Source organism: Trichosurus vulpecula, chromosome 5 (genome assembly GCF_011100635.1).
Source record: "Trichosurus vulpecula isolate mTriVul1 chromosome 5, mTriVul1.pri, whole genome shotgun sequence".
NCBI lineage: Eukaryota > Metazoa > Chordata > Mammalia > Diprotodontia > Phalangeridae > Trichosurus > Trichosurus vulpecula.
Window position 1 is genome coordinate 303,122,534 of NC_050577.1, and position 17,380 is coordinate 303,139,913.

The 17,380-nt window shown below is 57.3% G+C and overlaps 2 protein-coding genes across 11 annotated transcripts in view; one reads left to right on the forward strand and one right to left on the reverse strand.

Annotated features, from left to right (window-relative positions):
• Positions 1-7,489, forward strand: part of SBF1 (SET binding factor 1) — a 44,746-nt gene extending 37,257 nt beyond the window's left edge. For all 4 annotated transcript variants that reach the window (XM_036759491.1, XM_036759493.1, XM_036759492.1 and 1 more), the window contains 5 exons: positions 5,188-5,295; positions 5,379-5,590; positions 6,137-6,224; positions 6,324-6,455; positions 6,574-7,489. In XM_036759491.1, coding sequence (XP_036615386.1) covers positions 5,188-5,295; positions 5,379-5,590; positions 6,137-6,224; positions 6,324-6,455; positions 6,574-6,672 — 639 coding nt within the window. In that variant the 3' untranslated portion in view covers positions 6,673-7,489. The remainder of the gene's footprint in view (positions 1-5,187; positions 5,296-5,378; positions 5,591-6,136; positions 6,225-6,323; positions 6,456-6,573) is intronic.
• A 1,052-nt stretch (positions 7,490-8,541) lies between these two features.
• The window catches only part of PPP6R2 (protein phosphatase 6 regulatory subunit 2), a 127,620-nt gene continuing 118,781 nt past the window's right edge, over positions 8,542-17,380 (reverse strand). For all 7 annotated transcript variants that reach the window (XM_036758844.1, XM_036758848.1, XM_036758842.1 and 4 more), the window contains 2 exons: positions 11,132-11,392; positions 8,542-10,689 (listed from right to left, as the gene is read on the reverse strand). In XM_036758844.1, coding sequence (XP_036614739.1) covers positions 10,638-10,689; positions 11,132-11,392 — 313 coding nt within the window. In that variant the 3' untranslated portion in view covers positions 8,542-10,637. The remainder of the gene's footprint in view (positions 10,690-11,131; positions 11,393-17,380) is intronic.

A 17,380-nucleotide genomic window follows, 5' to 3' on the forward strand; every position in this document is an offset into this window, starting at 1 on the left:
TGAATAAGGAGAGTGAAGGGAGGAGTGAAGAAGATGGGAGGAGAGGTCAGGGGAGGAAGGGGGAGGAGGGAAACCCAGGGAAGGATCCGTCATAGTCCCAGGGGACAGATGATCGAGTCCTGAGCCACAGCACTGGCTGCCTTAGGGGGAGGAAGTGGCCACGTGTGAGGATGGGGAGGGGGACTTGGTGGCGGATCAGGTCCAAGGCAGGTGGGAGACAGAGGAGCATCTCAAGTCAGCCCTTAGAGGTGTCTGGGAGAAACCTGGGCCCGATGGGTAGGTGGGGGGACAGATGAGCCCTGAGATGGATGCTGGTCCAGGCTGGGCCTGTGAGGGGAGGGGGGCAGCAGGGTAGCCAGGAAGGAGCAGTGGAATGAGGAGGCTGAGAAGGAGGAAGGCCGGGAGAAGGGGGTGCAGTGTTCAGGAGGGCTGGCCTCACGAAGGCCATCGTGGGAGAGGCGGGTTGGCAGCCCGGGCATCTGGGCTCGTCCCTTTTGTTTGGGGGGTCAGAGAAGGGCTCGCTAAGATCCCCTCTGCCGGGGTGAGCCCCAGAGGGGTGGGACGTTCTCAAGAATGGAATTCTTCTAAAGAGAGCCAAGGCTGCCCAGGCTGCACGGACCAGCTTGAGGAGACAGGGACCGAGGGCAGCGGCCCGGGCCTGAGAGAGCCATGGTAGGCCAGCTCATGCGCCATGAGCTAGTGAGGAAAGCCAAGGACGTCCTTGTGGGGCAGAAGGGAGGGCTCGCCATGGAGCCCTGATCCTGCCTGCGTGTGGTCGAGCCCCCAGCCCAGATGAGCCCTAACAATGGTCCGTAATGGTGGCGGTAGCAGCCGCCGTAGTGGTGACTTGTATCGTAGAGAGCCAAGGGATCTCCATAGACCACCCTATCAGGCAGAGCCTTCTTACCATTCTCCTCATTTTACCAATGAGGAGATTAAGGCCCAGAGGGTTTCAGGAGTGCCTGAGTCAGGCCAGAATCCTCGGGTTCTGAGCCCAGTCCATGGGGCCTGGAGGGCACGCTGGGAGTGTTGGGGGAGAGGGCATCTCTGGAGCTTGCCCCTCAGCACCTGGCTGCTGGGCATGGGCTCCACATGGAGTCTAGGATGTGAGGACCAGGGAAGCATTGAGGGGAGCACTTGGAGACAGGCAGGAGGACCAGTGAATCCTGCAGCTTTCCAGCCATCTACCTCACTTGAATCCACACGCAGCACGGCTGTGGTGTCACCGCCGTGTGGTCAGTGGCGGTCTGCGGGTTCTGAAGGCCCAGGGATTTGGCTAAAGGTACAGAGGGCATGGTCATTCAGCCAGACAAGTCATGATGGCATGGGGGCTAGAAGGGAGTTCTTTGGAAAGAAGAGCAAGAGGTGTTAGTGGACCCAAGCTCCATATCATTTGACAAGATGAAGTCAGCCCAGAAGTCGTGGGTGGCTGTGAGCACCCAGGACTAAGGAGGTGAGAGTCCCTTTGGCCTCCCTTCCTCAGTCAGGCCCCGTTGAGCTCTGGTGCCTGAGAAGGATGTTGAACAGCTGCAGCGTGTTCCCATGGGGCCTGGGGGAGGGCTGGCATCATCACAGGAGGGGGATTCCCCTTGTTCTGCTCGCTTGCAAGGGCACTCCCTAATAATGAGCTGTCTGAAAGAGGAGTGGGCTGCTTCCTGAGGGGAGGGGGAGAGAGAGCGAATGTGTGCGAGCATGTGTGTGTGTGTGGTAGCATGTGCATCAGTGTTAGTGTCTGCACCTGTTAGTGTGTACGTGTGTGTGGTTGTGTGTGTGTTAGCATGTTGGTGAGTGTGGGGAGGGGCAGGGATAGAGAGGAAGGGGGAGAGACAGGGCCCGAGACAGAGACACGTCTTGCTCAGGTACCAGTGGGACACTGACATTCTCAGGTGGGCAGTGCCCGTGCCCTCTGAGGCCCCTTGGGCACTGAGAGTCTGTGACTGTGTGGGAGAGGTGAGCATCTGTGTATGGGGGGAAGAGATCAGAAGGTGATTTAAGGGATGGTCAGTCAGGGTGAAGTGAAAGGGAGGGCCGTGCTCCAGGGATCAGAGGGAGGAGTTACCTAGGCAGAGAGAAAGACCCAGGGTGAGGCAGCAGGGCCCCAGAGGCCAATGAGGGACGGCTTGGGGGGACGGGGGAGAAGACTGAAGCTCGGGGTGACGGCCTGGGCTTTTTGGGTGAAGGAAGGGGTGAGGGCGCAGGCAGAGGCAAGGGAAGGAAGTCCTGAGACCCAGGGTTAAGCGTACAGCGGCCATGAGGGCCCAGGCTTTTAGCCCGGCTGGATGCGGGGCCTTGACTCTCGGTGCCCATGGCTGGGCCTTCGCCTCCCCGGCCCAATTGGGGCAGCCTGGGAGCCAGAGAACTTAGCTGGGTCACCCTGGTCACTGAGTGAGCAGCCTGCTGGTGGTGAGCCTTCAGGCCAGTGGCAGCCTCCTTCTTGCCCTAAGGCAAGGTGGTCACCTCTGTATGGGGTGGGGAGGAGCTGGACAGAGCCACCCCTGTGTGAAGGGCACAGAGGAATGAGCCAAGGGCTGGGCCTGGGCACGCCAGGGCTCCTGTCTGCCGAGGCTGAGGGTCAGTGCGGGAGTAACCCCCTCCCTGTGGTCTGCCCCCACTCGATTCCTCAGAGAAGGGGCCGGGGTGTGCCTGCTTGGGCTATCCACCAGCCCCCCACCCACACTGGCCCTCCTGTCTCCACAGCCTTCTCCATCCCACCTGCAGCTCCGCTCCCTTGGGCCCATCCCCAAGGATGGAAAGCTCTACCCTGTGTGTGAGTTTAGAGGGGAACACGTGTTCCATTTTCCAAACAGCCAGTGATTTCCTTGGCCCCCACTCCATCTGTAAGTCAGGAATGTCCTGTACCACTGAGGCCTATAATGAGGACAGCTTCCCGGGGCTCAGTCTGCCAGCTGGAGCTCTGCCTGCCATCCGTCCCCCTTCTCCTGGCACCAGCTGTCCTCTCTCCCTAAAGCGCTGGAGGAAGGGGGATGAACCGAAGGCTGCATCTCTGGTCTGCTGTGTGTCCCCAGGCAAGGCCCTGGGCTTCTCTGGGCCCCAGTGGCAATGAGCTGAGATTTGAATTAAAGAAATACCAGTAGTGATTTCACTCCCCTCTCTCCAGAATGAGCTGCTCTATGTATGGCCCCGTCCATGTCTATCTGCCCACAACTCCTCAATGGCTCCCCACTGCCCCCCTCTCTGCCTGGCATCTGGTACCAGCCTCTTTCCAGTGTCCCTTGGTAATACTTCCTTCCATGGTCCAGTCCACGTAGAAAGTCTTCCTGGTCGGATGGGTTCTCTGAGACCATTCATCCAGCCTCCTGGAGCTAGTGTCTCTTGACAGCTGGTCGTCAGCTATACCAGTACCCCTGAGGCTGCCTGTTCCGCTGCCAGCCAGCCAGCTTGGGCCTCAGCCCCTTCCTCCTGGCTCTGCCCTCAGGGCCAAGTAGAGCAAAGCTAAGCCCTCTCCAAGGAGACAGCCCTCGGCTTGGCCTCCCCTTGATCTGGGGTGTCCAGGGCTGAGGACAGATAGCCCTCTGCCTTGGCTTCTCTTCATGCTGGCACCCACAGTCTTGCTTTTCTTGGTACCTTCTACCTCTGGGGACTCAGTCCGACCTCCTGGCCAGACCAAGGCCTGCCTGGCTGGGCCTTGTACGCAGAAAGTCCGTATTTATCCAGCTCTTGGCACATTCCCTCTGTGTCTAAATACCTAACTAAAACTTTTTAATATATATTGTCAGAGTTTCAGCCCCTCCGCCACCCCTTGAGAAGGCAAGCAGTATGGCAGCCATCATGCATGTGGAGTCACACAAAACATTGCCCCGTTAGCCACGTTGCCAAAAAAAAGCAAGGAACATAAAGTGAGAAAGCCCGCTTCAGTGTGCACTCAGACCCCACTCCCTCTGTGTCTGGAGGCCCGGTGGTCATCAGGGGCCGGTCAGAATTGTCTGGAGTCGTGTAGTGCTGAGAAGAGTTGAGCCATCCTTGGGGCGGCTGTTACCGTGTGCGGCGTCCTCCTGGTTCTGCTCACTTCCCTCAGCACCAGTTCATGTAGGTCTTCCAGGTTTTTCTGAGAGCATCCTGCTCATTGGCCCTTATAGCACAGTGTTATTCCCTCACATTCATACACCACAGCTTGTTCAGCCGTTCCCCAGTGGATGCGCGTCCCCTCAATTTCCAGTTCTTTGCCACCACAAAGAGCTGCTGTAAATACAAATAGGTATTTCCCTTTTCTTTGATCTCTTTGGGATACAGACCTAGTGGTGGTATTGCGGGATCAAAGGCCATGCAGTTTTATAGCCCTTTGGACATAGCTCCAGATTGCTCCAGAATGGTTGGATCAGTTCACAACTCCACCAACAATGCATCAGTGTTCCTGCTTTTCCAAATCCCCTCCAACATCTACCAGTTTCCTTTTTGGGACCTCAGAGTGGTTTTAATTTGCTTTTTTTCATGTGACTGTAGATAGCTTTGATTTCTTCATCTGAAAACTGCCTGTTCATATCCTTTGAGCATCTGTCAGCTGGGGAACAACGTGCCATTTGGTGGAGAGTTGGGATTCAAAACTTAAGCCACCAATGTCTCCCTAAAAGCTGCAGCGATCGAGGCCTAGGCTGCTGCCTGTGGCCATCGAGTCCTTTGTGTGTGCTTAGCTCACAAGGGCCGTGTGTCCTTTTATCCCTTAGCCAACCCCGCATGCCCCACACATACCACATTCACATGCAAATCACACGTCCCACACATACCACACACACATACACATGTGCCACACACACATACCCCCCATATACACTCCCACATTAGCAGGAGGGATGCTCGCTTCCTCGGAGCTCCAAAGAGATGACCTGACGATGCTGCCCGAGGCCAGATGAGGGTGTTTGCAGCCTAAGCAGCATCAGACGTGTCATGGTGGGGATTGAGCAGGAAGGTGAAGGGTCTTCCGTTGGGCTCAGCCTGGAGAGGAGGGTCATGGGAGCTTGCATGCACCTCACAGTCAGCCTGGTCCATCCGGGCCCTCCAGGGCAGCACCAGCTGTAGAGCAGACATGGAGGGAAGCTTGGGGCTCAGAAGGGTCATCCTAATGCCGGTGGGGGGATGGGGTGCCCTGACCCTGGTCTTGGTGTTCCCTCTGCCATCCTGGCCCTGAGCCTTCCTCCAGAAAACCCCCAACTAAGATCTCTTTATTCCTAGGAGCTCCAGCGACTGGAGGCAGAGCTAGGCCGGCCCTCGGAGCGCTGGAAGGACACATGGGACCGGGTGAAGGCTGCCCAGCGCAGTGAGACCCGCCAGGATGGGCGGGTATGGGGAGAAGCCGGAGGGAGGAGAGGGGAGGGGAGTGTGGCTGCGGCTCTGCTGAGGCCTGCTCTCTCTCCTGCCCCCAGAGCACACCTAGCTCCTTGCTGATGTCTAGTGTTTCCCATCACCGGCGCTCCCTCGGGGTTTACTTGCAGGAGGGGCCTGTGGGCTCCACGCTCAGCCTCAGCCTGGACAGTGACCAGAGCAGCAGCTCCACCCCCTCCAGTGGCCGGCAGGCCGCCCGCCGAAGTACCAGCACGTTGTACAGCCAGTTCCAGACTGCTGAGAGTGAGAACAGGTGAGTGTGGAGGGGAGGCCTGGGGCAGGATGAGAGCCACCTCTGCATGGAGTGCAGGCTCTTTAGACCAGTTGGAAGTCCTGAGCAGATCCCAGGGAGAGTTTGGACACGCCAGGCTCCCAGGGCTCCCAGACGCAGTCTCCAGCCATGCCCATTAGCCGACCCTTCATTTCCCTCTGGGCTCAAGGCCTTTAAGGAGAAAGGGCTCCAGGTCAAGAGGTTGGGGAGACCCCAGGGCTTATTCTGCTTTGGACACTATTCTAAGGGACACATTCACACCCTACTTTACCAACCCCTGGGAGGGCCTAGATTGGTTCCACTTCAAAGTTTGCCTGGCCCTCTCCCTGGGTCCTTCTGTAAGGCTGGCCCCCCCATCCCTCCAGGGAGATGCCGTCCTCTGCCTGGGCTGCTCTCATCTGTGCAGTGGGCCTGCTCTGAGGGCCGGGATGGGCCCCTGCTCACACAGGCACACCCCTCTGCCCCTAGCACTGGTCCTCCCTGGGCTCTGCACAGGGGGGTCATGAGCTCTTCCCTCTGTGGGTACAGGTCCTATGAGGGCACCCTCTACAAGAAGGGAGCCTTCATGAAGCCGTGGAAGGCCCGGTGGTTCGTGCTGGACAAGACAAAGCACCAGGCAAGGGTGGAAGGGGAGTGGGGAGTGGCCAGGTGGGCAGGGGGTGGGGTGCCCACAGAACCAGCCAGCCATCTGCTTTATCTGCCTGTCCTTCCCCAGCTGCGCTACTATGATCACCGGGTGGACACTGAGTGCAAAGGGGTCATCGACCTGGCCGAAGTGGAGTCTGTCACTCCCGGAACCCCAACCATGGGTGCCCCCAAGACCGTGGATGAGAAGGCCTTCTTTGATGTATGGCCCAGGCTTGTGGGTGGGAGGTGCTGATGGGGGCAGGGCTGGGGCTCTGCCCGCTGTGGGGGAGGTGCTTGGGGTGGGCAGGGTCTAACCCAGCATGACCATCCCCACCCAGGTGAAGACCACCAGGCGGGTTTACAACTTCTGTGCCCAGGACGTCCACTTGGCCCAGCAGTGGGTGGATCGGCTCCAGAGCTGCCTGTCAGATGCCTGAGCCAGCCGGGACCCTGGAGCTCCTGGCCCGCCAGGCCCAGCCCCAGGCCCTCCAGGGTTGGACTTGAGCTTCCAGTCGTTACAAACCACTATGGGGGCCCAGGGGAGCAGGGCCATCCAGTCTGCCCTTTGTTTACAGGCCCTGACCTCCTGGGGCATCCGACAGTATTGGGATTCTGCACCAGGGTGGGGGGCCCCACAGGGCGTTTCCCCACCCACCCCCAGCCTCAGCACTTGACTTTGTACAGAAATTCTGGGGGTCGTTGGTCCCCATCATGTCCTGACCCTTGCCCTGGGGTAGGGCCTACTCAGTGAGTTACACCCCCCCACCTCCAACCCCCTCCCAAAGACCTGAAGCTGGAATGTGCTGGGCCGTGGGGCCCCAAGTCTGTCTCTCTGCCCTCTCTCAAGGAAAGCCCAGTGGTCAGTCTTTGCCCTCTCCAGGGCAGGTCCATTGGTCAGTGTGGCCTCTCTCTGCCCCAGGGCTGGCCTATCTTCCCTCCCTGACTGTAATTTATTGATGGTGTCAGGACTGAGGGGCCCCTGCCTATGGAGACAGCCATGGTACAGTTCCCCCAGTCAGATGCCCCGGGGTGAGGGGTGATGGTCACCTAAGTCCTTGAAGTGGGTATTGTAAATAGCCTGACCCTGTGGCAGGCCTGTGGCCACTGTCACTCGTGTAGATTCTGTTCGCCCCCGGTCTCTGTAAATGTGTCTGGCCCCAGGTGGCCCCACTCCCATGTATTGTGTCTAGAACAAAGGATTATATAAAGAGAACTAATGGAATTTAATAAAAAAGGAGCCTTCCTGCTCTCCGAGCTCTCCTCCCCCTTGGCTGGGCCTAGGGGCTTGTGGAGGGGCAGGGCCTGCAGGGAGCTCCTGCTTCCTTGTGAGGGGAGGCCATGGGCGAGGCCCATCATGCCGGGCTTAGGTCATCAGCTCATCCCCAGCCAGAGGCAGGCAGGTTGAAAACCTCCAAAGTCCTTTAGAAAGTGCCCCAACCAAGGCTCTAATTCAGTCCAATGAAAAGGCCATTTGTTCACAAGGAAACCTTGCTTTGGAGGGGCTCACACATGGCTGGGAGACTAGAAAGGCTCCGAAAAGCAATGCATCTGTAACCCAGTTGGGAACCCCAACCCTGGGCGGGTATCAGGGAGGGGCTTGAGATCCTGACACCGGTGGTTGGAACAGGGATTATGCAGAGAAGGAAAGGTAGGCAGGAAGGTTTTGAATGCCAGGCTAGGTCAGGTGGCTATCATGGTAGCATGGTATCAGGCTTGTGGGATGGGCAGGTTGCAGGAGAAAGAAGGCAGCATCTAAGCAGCCTTGTGCCTTGCGGGGGGTGGCAGAGGACCTAAGGGGAGAGGCATCAGGGGGTGCAAAGCGCCGTCTTAGTACCCTAGAAGGATGGCCACCTGGGAACGGGTCCTTTGTTCCTCCAGACCCTCATCCCCTGGCAAGGGAACCAGGTGCCCTCTCAGAGATGAGCCCACCCAGGGAGGAGCCAGACAGACCTAAAGGTTGACAGAGGAAGCAGGCCCAGAGTCCTGTGGGGGGTGGAGGGTGGGTTGGAAGAAGGGAGTAACAACTGCTCCCTTGGGGATAGGCCCCTGGAGCTCTAGGATGTTTGCTAGCCCAGAGGGGTGTCTGCCCGGCCAGTCCCTGGGCCTGGGGGGGTAGGCCGGGATCTTTCTGGATGCTTCCCTCTCCCAGACAACTCTCCCCAGAAAAGTCCAGAAAAACCTCATTTCACTCCTGGAGGCCTATCCACAGCAACAGCCCCTCCCCACCTTAATGGGACCTGGCCCCAGCAAGAGGGACCCACCCGCCCCTCGGTCAAGCAGAAGCACGAAACAATTTATACTCAGAGGCCATTTCAAAGTGTACATTTGATATGTTTACCATGATTTTAAAGATATCACCTAAAGTCAGCAAATCAAAGACCAAGGAGGGAACAGACAAACATTCTGTATGAAGAGGTTAGAACCTGGCTCCCACTGCCCCAATTCTGGCTGTGGCCAGGGACTGTCTGAGAGGGCTGGGCAGTCACAACGGGCATCACACTGGCACTGGAGGCCGGGCACCCAGCTAGCTGGACACCAGCAGGAGTCAAAGAAGGCATGGGGGTAGGGTGGGGGACCCAGGCCAGCCTGCCGAGCCCAAGCAGCTGCTGGGTACAGGTGAGAAGGGCCCATCCTTATATCTTGCTGCGGCCAGGCATTCCCTGCCCTCCTCCCCACAGCAGCTAGCAGGGAACAGGACCCATCTCCCTAACCTGGGAACCAGGGCAACTCGAGTCAACAGGAGTGATCTCCAGGAAGCTCAGCCCTCTGTCTCAAGTCTCAACACTCTTCCCCCCTCCCCAGGCCAGCTGAGGGAGAACTAAGCTCCACTGTGAAGTGCACTAAGACCATAGTTGAGGCCTTTGGGGTGTGGGGGGGGAAGGGAACAGATTCTCGGGACTCCCGGGGCCATCTCCTGCAGCTGGTCGATCATCTCCTGAACCTACAGCATCCCTCCTGATTAAGGGCACCCTCCCAGTGACAGGGAGCTCAGTACCTCACGAGGCCCTCTCAGCCCAAATCTGCCTTCCTGACCTTTCTCTTACTGCTCCTGCTGCTTCCCCCTCGGTCCACGTGTCTAATTCCATTCCTCGCTTCCCTTCTCTAAGCGGGCATCCCCAGGTCTGTCCTCTTCCCTTCTGGCCTGATTTCTGGGCCCATTAGCTTTCTAGCTCCCTGGCTCTGGCCTCTCCAGCTCATCAACAGATCTCTTAAACTGCAAACTCAGAACCAAACGCCAGGTGCCAGATAGGGCCTAGGCAAGTCCGAGGGGAGCTGGACAGCCCCTTCCTGGCTCTGGGGGCCCCCTCTCTCAATGTACCCTGGGACTGGGTCAGCTTGCCTGGCTGCTGGGTCATGCTGGTGACAGAGCGAGCTTGCAGCCCCCTTGACCCCCACACTGCAGCGCCCTCCCAGCAGGCCTACACTTTACATTTATATCCTTTGAGGTTTCATCTTCTTAGTTTCAGCCTGAGACCTTTGGGGATTTTGTGGCCTGCCCTGCTAGTTCTGACCCAGCCCCAGGCCTTAGGGTCTTCATTGCCGAGGGCCTCGGCTTCTGAGGCCGGAGCCAGGGAGCCCTGCTTGGACACAGTCTGCCAGGAGGCAGGGGTGGGATGGGGGGAACGAAGGCTGGGGCAAGGGAAGAGTCCAGATCTTGGGCTCCAATGCTGTTGCTGATACAAAGTGCAAAAATGTGGCTGTTCCTGCTTCCATTAAAAATCATGAAAAACAAGAGGCCAGGTTCCCCACTGGCTCTGTCTGAAAGTCCACAAGGTCCAGGGCTGGCTGTGGCCTGTGCGCGCCTGCTCCCCTGGGGCTGCGGAGATCCCCTGTTCCTGAGGCGGTCGGTCTCAGTCCTCTGTAGGCCGGTGAGCATCGGGCAGGTGGCCAGTGTCCAGAGGGGGCCCTCGGTGTCTACTTTCCTCCCTCCCGTCCCCCCACCCCGGCAAGCTCGGGCTCCTTCTGTCCGATAAGGCTTTATTGCTATCCGGGGCAGCGTGTGTGCTGGTGACCCGGCTCGTGGCCATGGCCCCCCTGCTGCTGCCCACACCGGCCACAGGAGAGGAGACACTCAGAGAACAGGTCAACATTCGGGGGCAGGCCTGAGGCGGGCCGAGGGTGGTGGGCAGCAGGGAGAGAAAGCAGGCTGAAGTCTTGCTCTGGCCCAGGCACCTCCCGTGCTACATGAGACAATGCAAATGTCCTTCCCCACGTTTGCTAAGAAAGGGTTTGGTTGTGGCCGTTGTGTGACTGGTCCTGACCACCAGCTTTACCAATGCAGCATTTATTAAAAAATAAAATTAAAATAAAAAACCAGACCATTTGCATCACCAGGTAGTTCTCTTGCCTAAGTGGAAGCAGCCGGGCCTCCAGGAGACGTGGCCTGAGGGAGGCAGCAGCATCAAGCAGGGCCATTTAATGTGGCTTCAGGAGAAGGTGGCGCCTCCTCTTTCCTATAAGGTGGGGGTGGGGGGAGAAGGGGAACCCTTTAGACTGCAAACCTCCCAGGCTGCCTCTCCATAGGGTCGCCCCCACAGGAGTGATGGCCAGCCATGGTGGGAGGATTCTGCCTACCCTCCCAAATTCACACCAGGCATGGATGAGCCACCAGGCAGGGCAAGGCCAGTTGTGCATCACCGGTGCCGTTCCCAGGGTCCCAACAATAGAGGTCAGACAGAAAAAAAGAGCAAACCAACAGAAGTGTGGACGGCTTATGAGGGAAGGGAAGCGAGGCCACCAGGCTGGTGGGAGGCCTTGGGCCTCACCCCTCCCTGTATGCCACTGGCAGCAGCCTGTCCCTGGCACCCACCGCCCCCACGTCCACAGAGAACCTCTGTAAGCCCAAGCAAGCAGGAGCAAGCCCACCATCCCTTGCTCACGGCTTCCCCAGCTCACCTGTCTTTCATCACTGTTTCCAGGGCAGATGTGGTAGCCACTGTGGTAGCAGCCACAGAGAGAGTAGCTGTGAGTACAGTGGTGGTGGCTGCCGTGAGGATGGCCGTGGTGGCAACGGTGGGCACAGCCGTGGTGGCTGCTGTGGGCGTGGCTGCAGAGGCCGCCGCAGCTGGGCTCAGGGGCTCCAAGGAGGGCTGCGAGGCACTGGGCACTCCCTTCTCTGACATGGGCAGCTTATGGATCACCAGAGGCTCTGCATCACTGTGGTGGAAAGGGCAAAGCTGTGTTGTGACATCCCCACCCCCAACCCCCCAACTCAGGACACCATGAGCTCTGATAGGCCAGCCTCGGCTTGCCCTGGAAGGGCAGGGGCTACTGAGGATATTCCTCTGGCCTGGGAAGGCCCTCACAACTTGCTTGAGCCCATCAAGGTCCCCCAGCTGACCTTGGCTCATATCCCCCTCCCTGGCTTCTCCATGACAGCTCTGCCCACCTTTCTAACCTACCTCTCCCTCATTTGCTTCCTCGCGAGGTTTTATGTCTCTTCTTGCCCTCCACACTGGAGGGTTCTCCCAGCTTTTCTCAGCCCTCAGCAAGCTCCAACTGTCACCCCTGTGCTATGACTCGAACCCAGATCTCCAGGCTTGCCCTCTCCCTCCAGGTCTCCTGCACACACCTCCATCAGGCTAAAGCCACTCTTCTCTCCACCCCTCACCCCCCCAGGTGGGGCTCTCACTGTGTCAGGAGGCTCAAACCCCAACTCTGCCACAACTTGGGGGCAACCTCTGGGCCTGGGGACCCTCACTTGGGCACTCGTTAACCCATGCAGCCACACAGCCAGTTCCTATCCTTCCAGTATTCTTCTCTACTTCCTAGGATCAGGTGCAGCCTCCCATGGGTGACATTCAAACCCATCTCAATCTGACTCTTAAGTGACCTTTCCAGGCCACTTCACTGCCCCTCTGGCCTCTAGCTTTGCCTCAGGCCTGGAAGGTTCTTCCTCCTCTTCCTTCCACCTCTTAGAAAAGATGCATACATATGTATATATAAATTCTTATATATAAAGTTACATATTAAATGTAAAACACCTATTTATCTAGAGAATGGGAGCTCTTTAATAAGACAGTCCCCAGCATGAGACCCTCAGTGCCTAGCATTGTGCCTTTCCAAGTGACCTTGCCCCCCAGGCCCTTCAGAGTATCTACGCTTGATAGGAATGTATTTGGAAAGCTTAATGGGAGTGCAGGAGGAAAGCAGAAGCTGCTTTAGGAGGCCTTGAGCTTGCTCATCTGTCCTGTGGATCTTCACCCACAAGACCAGAAAGGTGGGGACCTGGGGATGGCGTTAGCAACGTTCCCGTGGGTGGTGACTGAACAAAATGCCTAGCCAAGTGGGGCGTCCAGCGGCACCCTGGGATGGTTCTCGCTCCAGATCCAGGCTCGCTCAGTCCTTGATGCCCTCCCAAGGGCCCAGCCGACCCCACTTCACCCAGCCAATGAGCTGCTGAGCCTTAATTAAATTTTACCCACAATCCTTCAGGCACCTCCTCTGGGAAGCCTTCCCTAGTCTCCCAGCTGCAAATGATTTTTCCTTTCCTGGTTTCTCATGGTGCGTCTGGACCTCTTCCACCACATGTTCCCAGAACAGTCAGTTATCTGCAGCTCTTAAAGCCCTTAACAGCCTGGCCCCCTGCCATCTTTCCAGCTTCCTGTCTCCTCTCCCCCACTCTGTGGTCCCCTGTCCTCCTCTGGCCTCTGCACCAGCTGTCCTCCAGGCTTACCTCTGCCTCACAAAACCTGTCACTCCACCACCCAGCTCAGGCATCACCTTCTACACAAAACGTTTCCTGATCCCTCAAAGAACCCTAAATGACATTTCTAAGGGCACTGAGGGAGAGGGGGCAGACAGAGACGACGGCAGGTGCAAAGCTGGGGACCAGCAGCATGCAGAGCAGCTGCGGAGACTGGAAGTGGGTGGTCAGGGGACATGCCTGACTGGTCCACCCACTGCTCTGCTTCTCGGCAGGCCGGCCAAGGCTGGCGACCCAGCTTAGACCAGGGCAGGGTGAAGCAAGGCTTCAGGATGCCTGGCCCAGGGGGGTCCCTTTCAACAAGGCCATGGGGCAGCCAGAGCCGCCGGGAAGCTCAGCCACAGACTGGCCTGGTTTCCTTTGTACTGACTCGGCTTGCACACCCCACCGAATGGCTTCCTGGCAGGTACCCCTCAAGGCCCAGCCCTGGGCTGTGGACAGAGGAAGAGCTTCTCACAGACCTTCCTTCCCAGCTTCCTCTGCACCTGACCCTGAGCACAGCAACTCAATCTCCAGGCGGAAAGGAAGGATTCCGGCCCCAGGAGAGTGCAGCAGACAGAAAACAGGAGGGAAGAGAAAGGCAGGAGGGCCTGTAGAAGCAGCATCTAAGGGCTTGGGCTGGGTGCTCAATCTCTGGGGAGTTAATCTGACCGCTCTTCTGAGGATGGCCAAAGGCCTCTCAAATTTCATACGGTGGCCCTGCGGTATGAGAAGCCCAGAAAGAAGGCCTGTCTAGAACATGAAAGGGTCAGCTAGCTCTAGGAGGGGGCCCTTGGGCTGCCCAGAGCATGAGCTGCCAGGTTAAGAGACAGAGGCAGCTGTCAAAAGGTCTGGAGGCCTCAGGGACCGGATGGGCCCTGCTCCTCCCAGCCCTGCCCAAAGCAGGTGAAGCTGGAAGGAAAAGGAGAAAAGAGGGGAGCTAACTCCCTCCCTCTTTTAGTTCCCAGGGACTTTCTGGGGGTCAGAGGGCCAGAGATGTAGGCAGGAAGGACCCCCCCTCCCACATCTGACAGATCTTAACTCCTGCAATGCTAAGTGGATTGAGCCAAGGCTGCTCCTTCCTTTCATTCCACGCTAACATTTTCTTTTTATATCTTTCTTCCTCAAACTCTGCAGGTGAAGTAGTAACTAGCCAGACCTTTACAGCCTGCTGGTGCTTCATGGAAGTACCAGTCCGCACCAGGCTGGGGTAGGCAGGGGCATGAGGCTGGGCCTCAGGGGAGCCAGAATTGCCATCTGACCCTGAAAAGTGAGGATCCCCCCACCCTGGGAGAGCACCTCTGAGCTGCCACCTTGTTCCATCTCAGTGCCCCACAGATAAGGCTGAGAAGGTGCAGGTGCTCAGGGCTGCTCTGGGCCTGAATGAACACTCTCAGTGCTGAAGCAAGTAAGCCCTGCTCATACAGAGCCCCAACAGCCAGGTCAGAGGATGAGGCCACCACTAAGGGCACAGCACAAGTCTCGTTTCTAGGCACTGAACCCACTGATGGTGATGCCCTGGTGACGGCCGAGCCACTGCTGGCAGGAGGCCACACCAAGCCCTCGCTCAAAAGGTCCTGGCACCTGCCAGGCCAGCCCTGGGGCTCTTGCCTCTCCAGGCTGCTCTGAGGCCTTTCTGGGAGGCCCAGACCTCCAGCCTCTGTCCTAATGGCCACCACAGGCTGTGCCCTCGTACAATTTGGGGCCCTCACTGAGTCACATGAAACATCAGTATAATTGACCCTTCGTGCCTAAGACCAGCTCTTTGGAGAATAAACAGAAAACTTTACCCTGTACTTTTCAGGGTGGGGAATCACAGAGGGAGCTGTACCTGGGCTAGAGCTGGGTAAGCCAAGTCACTGTGGAGAGAGACTTCCTCCCCAAAGGAGGCAGGTCAGGCTCTATCCCTGTAGCTGAGAGAGCTCAGGGCCAGGAAGTCCAGTGGTTGCCACAGAGCCTTGGGGCTTCTGTAAGGATCCCACAATCAGACAGCATTGCTTTTGAGCTGTCCCCCCTCTCCTACCCCTCCTGTGACTGGAGAAGGGGCCCCACAGAGTTCCAGAGCCCTGGATGCATCACCACCACCTACATGTCCTCTTTCTGCAGGTCCACATTCTATAAGTGAGAGCCACAGAGAGAGGCCAAGAGAGGCAGGCCCCAAGTGGGGAGAGTGAGCCAAGAGAAAGAGAAGCAAGGGAGGAGAAGATAAAAGAGCAAAGACCATTCTGGGATGCCAAAGGAGACCTTCCAAGTGCCATGCGAGAAAGCACGGAGAGCTGGCCCGAGCTCAGCGAGAAGAGGCCACCATTGTCCCGGACGTGCTTATCTGGAGCAGCCTAAGGCAAGGCCCCTGTGAAGACCATGGCACTGTCACCTACTGGGCTCCCTGTACCTGGGGACTTGGGGAGGTGTCAACAGAGCTGGGCAAAGGCACGTGCATGTGGGTACGTATGTGCGTGTGCACATGCGTGTGCCCATGTGTGGTGCCTTGGCAGATCTTGCCTCAAGACCACACAGTCACTGCCCAAAGACCTTGAGATGAACAATGGCTTCCTGGGGGGGCTTTTAACAGCATGCAGGAAAAGAGACTTCCTGAGGGGCAGAGATTTTGGGGAAAGGAGGACATGGCAAATGTGGCCTGAAAAGGAAGGGAGGGAGGGAGGAAGGGTTCTCGGGACAACCTCAGCTCTCAGCGCATGGCCACAGCCAGGCCTGGAATTACACCCATGGAGAGGGCAAAGGTGTCATTTATACCCATGGTGACACAAACATGGCTTTAATTTGGAACTGTGCTTAAAAAAAAAGTGGCCAAAATACCCAGGCCCTTGGCCCCAAAGATCCCACTGTATGCACCCTGAGGAAGAAAGAAGTGAGACAAAGGTCCCCTATACATGAGAATATTCACAGCAGTAAAGAATTGGGAATAAAGTGGTTGCCACTGATCAGGAAGTAGCCAAATTGGGGTTATATGGTTAAAAGATGTGTTGGAATATGACCGCACAAGAAATAAGCAATCTGCTTACTAACTACCAAGATGTCTATGAGGACAAGCGGGGCCCGAGGCCCACGCAGCAAGCAGGAAGAGGCCACATGATGCCGCAGTGCAACCACACACTGGGAAATCCTCGTGCCCAAGCCTGGCCCAGGACAGAAGCTGGGACAAAGCACAGTGCTCCCTCCCAGGATGTGCACTGTGGCAGGCACTAACAGACAGAGAGATGTCCCTTAGCCTTGCCAGATACTGGTTTTTCCTTCTTTCCAAATGCTTGCGATACAACACAGCTTGCTGGGTAGGAGGAAGGGGAAGGAGACATTCAGAAGCAAAGGTGTCGCTCCGACAAGAGTTGTCAATAAAAAGAAGGCTGCACTGGTAGTGCTGGCCTCCGACGCACTCGTGAGCATCCCTGCTGGCCACACTGATTTAGAAAACCACCTGCTCTGCAAGCCAGCCCCAAGCCCTGTCTGGCTCCATCTGGATCTGGGGACGAGGCCCCAGCCTGGGAGTTCTCTGCTGTCTGCAAAATGAAATGGGAGGATCTGAAATCCAGGACAGAGGAGGATTTTTCTTCAAGAAAGATGAGTAAGGGAAGACTCTCTGGATGTCTGTGTATGGGAATTAAAGTACTGTTTGTCACAGATCTGGATGCCGCTCAGCCCTCTTCCACCTCAGGGGAGGTTATTTTTTTAAAGGGCAAACACCTGCGCTGTTGGGGTCTCCTCTCTTTGGGCCCCTTCTTCCTCCTCCTCTCCCCTTCTCCTTCAGCTTACATCTCTCAGACTGGAAGTATCCGGTGTTGTTGCGAGCCTGCGCTGCCTCTCCCGTGACAGGCTCACTCCCAAGGTTCCTCATCTTGAGAAGCTGTGCTTTAACATGCTTTTAACATTGCTTATAAGGATCCCATTGGAGGTAGCAAGGCAGATCTGGGCTACTAGTTGCTTGCCTTTGACAGCCCTCCGGCCAGGGGTCAGGGATAGGGGACACTAGCATAGAGCTAGGACCAGAGGAAGTGGGCTTCTGGCCCGAGTGCAGTTCTAAGATGCAAATTAGTCAGGAACCAAGAAGAATTTCACCCCATACTTTCTGTTTGGAAATGGGACCTCTCTGCGGGAACCTTGAGAACCACCACAGAGCAGTGTCCGAACACTCTGGTCCGGTTTGGCAGAGAGGGATAGCCCAGCAACAAAGCCCAGGTGGCTCTTGGAAGAAACTGGCAAAATCGAGGTCCTTTTCTCTTCTGCTGGGGTTCAAGCTGCCCCATTTGACTCCCATGAATCACAGGCCTCAGCACTGCTGTCTCCCTGGAGGCAGGGGCCCTGCCCAATGCCCTCCCCAGGGTAGGCCAGGCTCTGGCCCCTGGGGGCACATGGCTGCTGTCCATGAGGCCAGCTGGGAGGCCCAACTCCCACCCTGCTGGGGAGACACAGGCAGCCCACCCCTCTTCCCAATCAAATGAATGTGT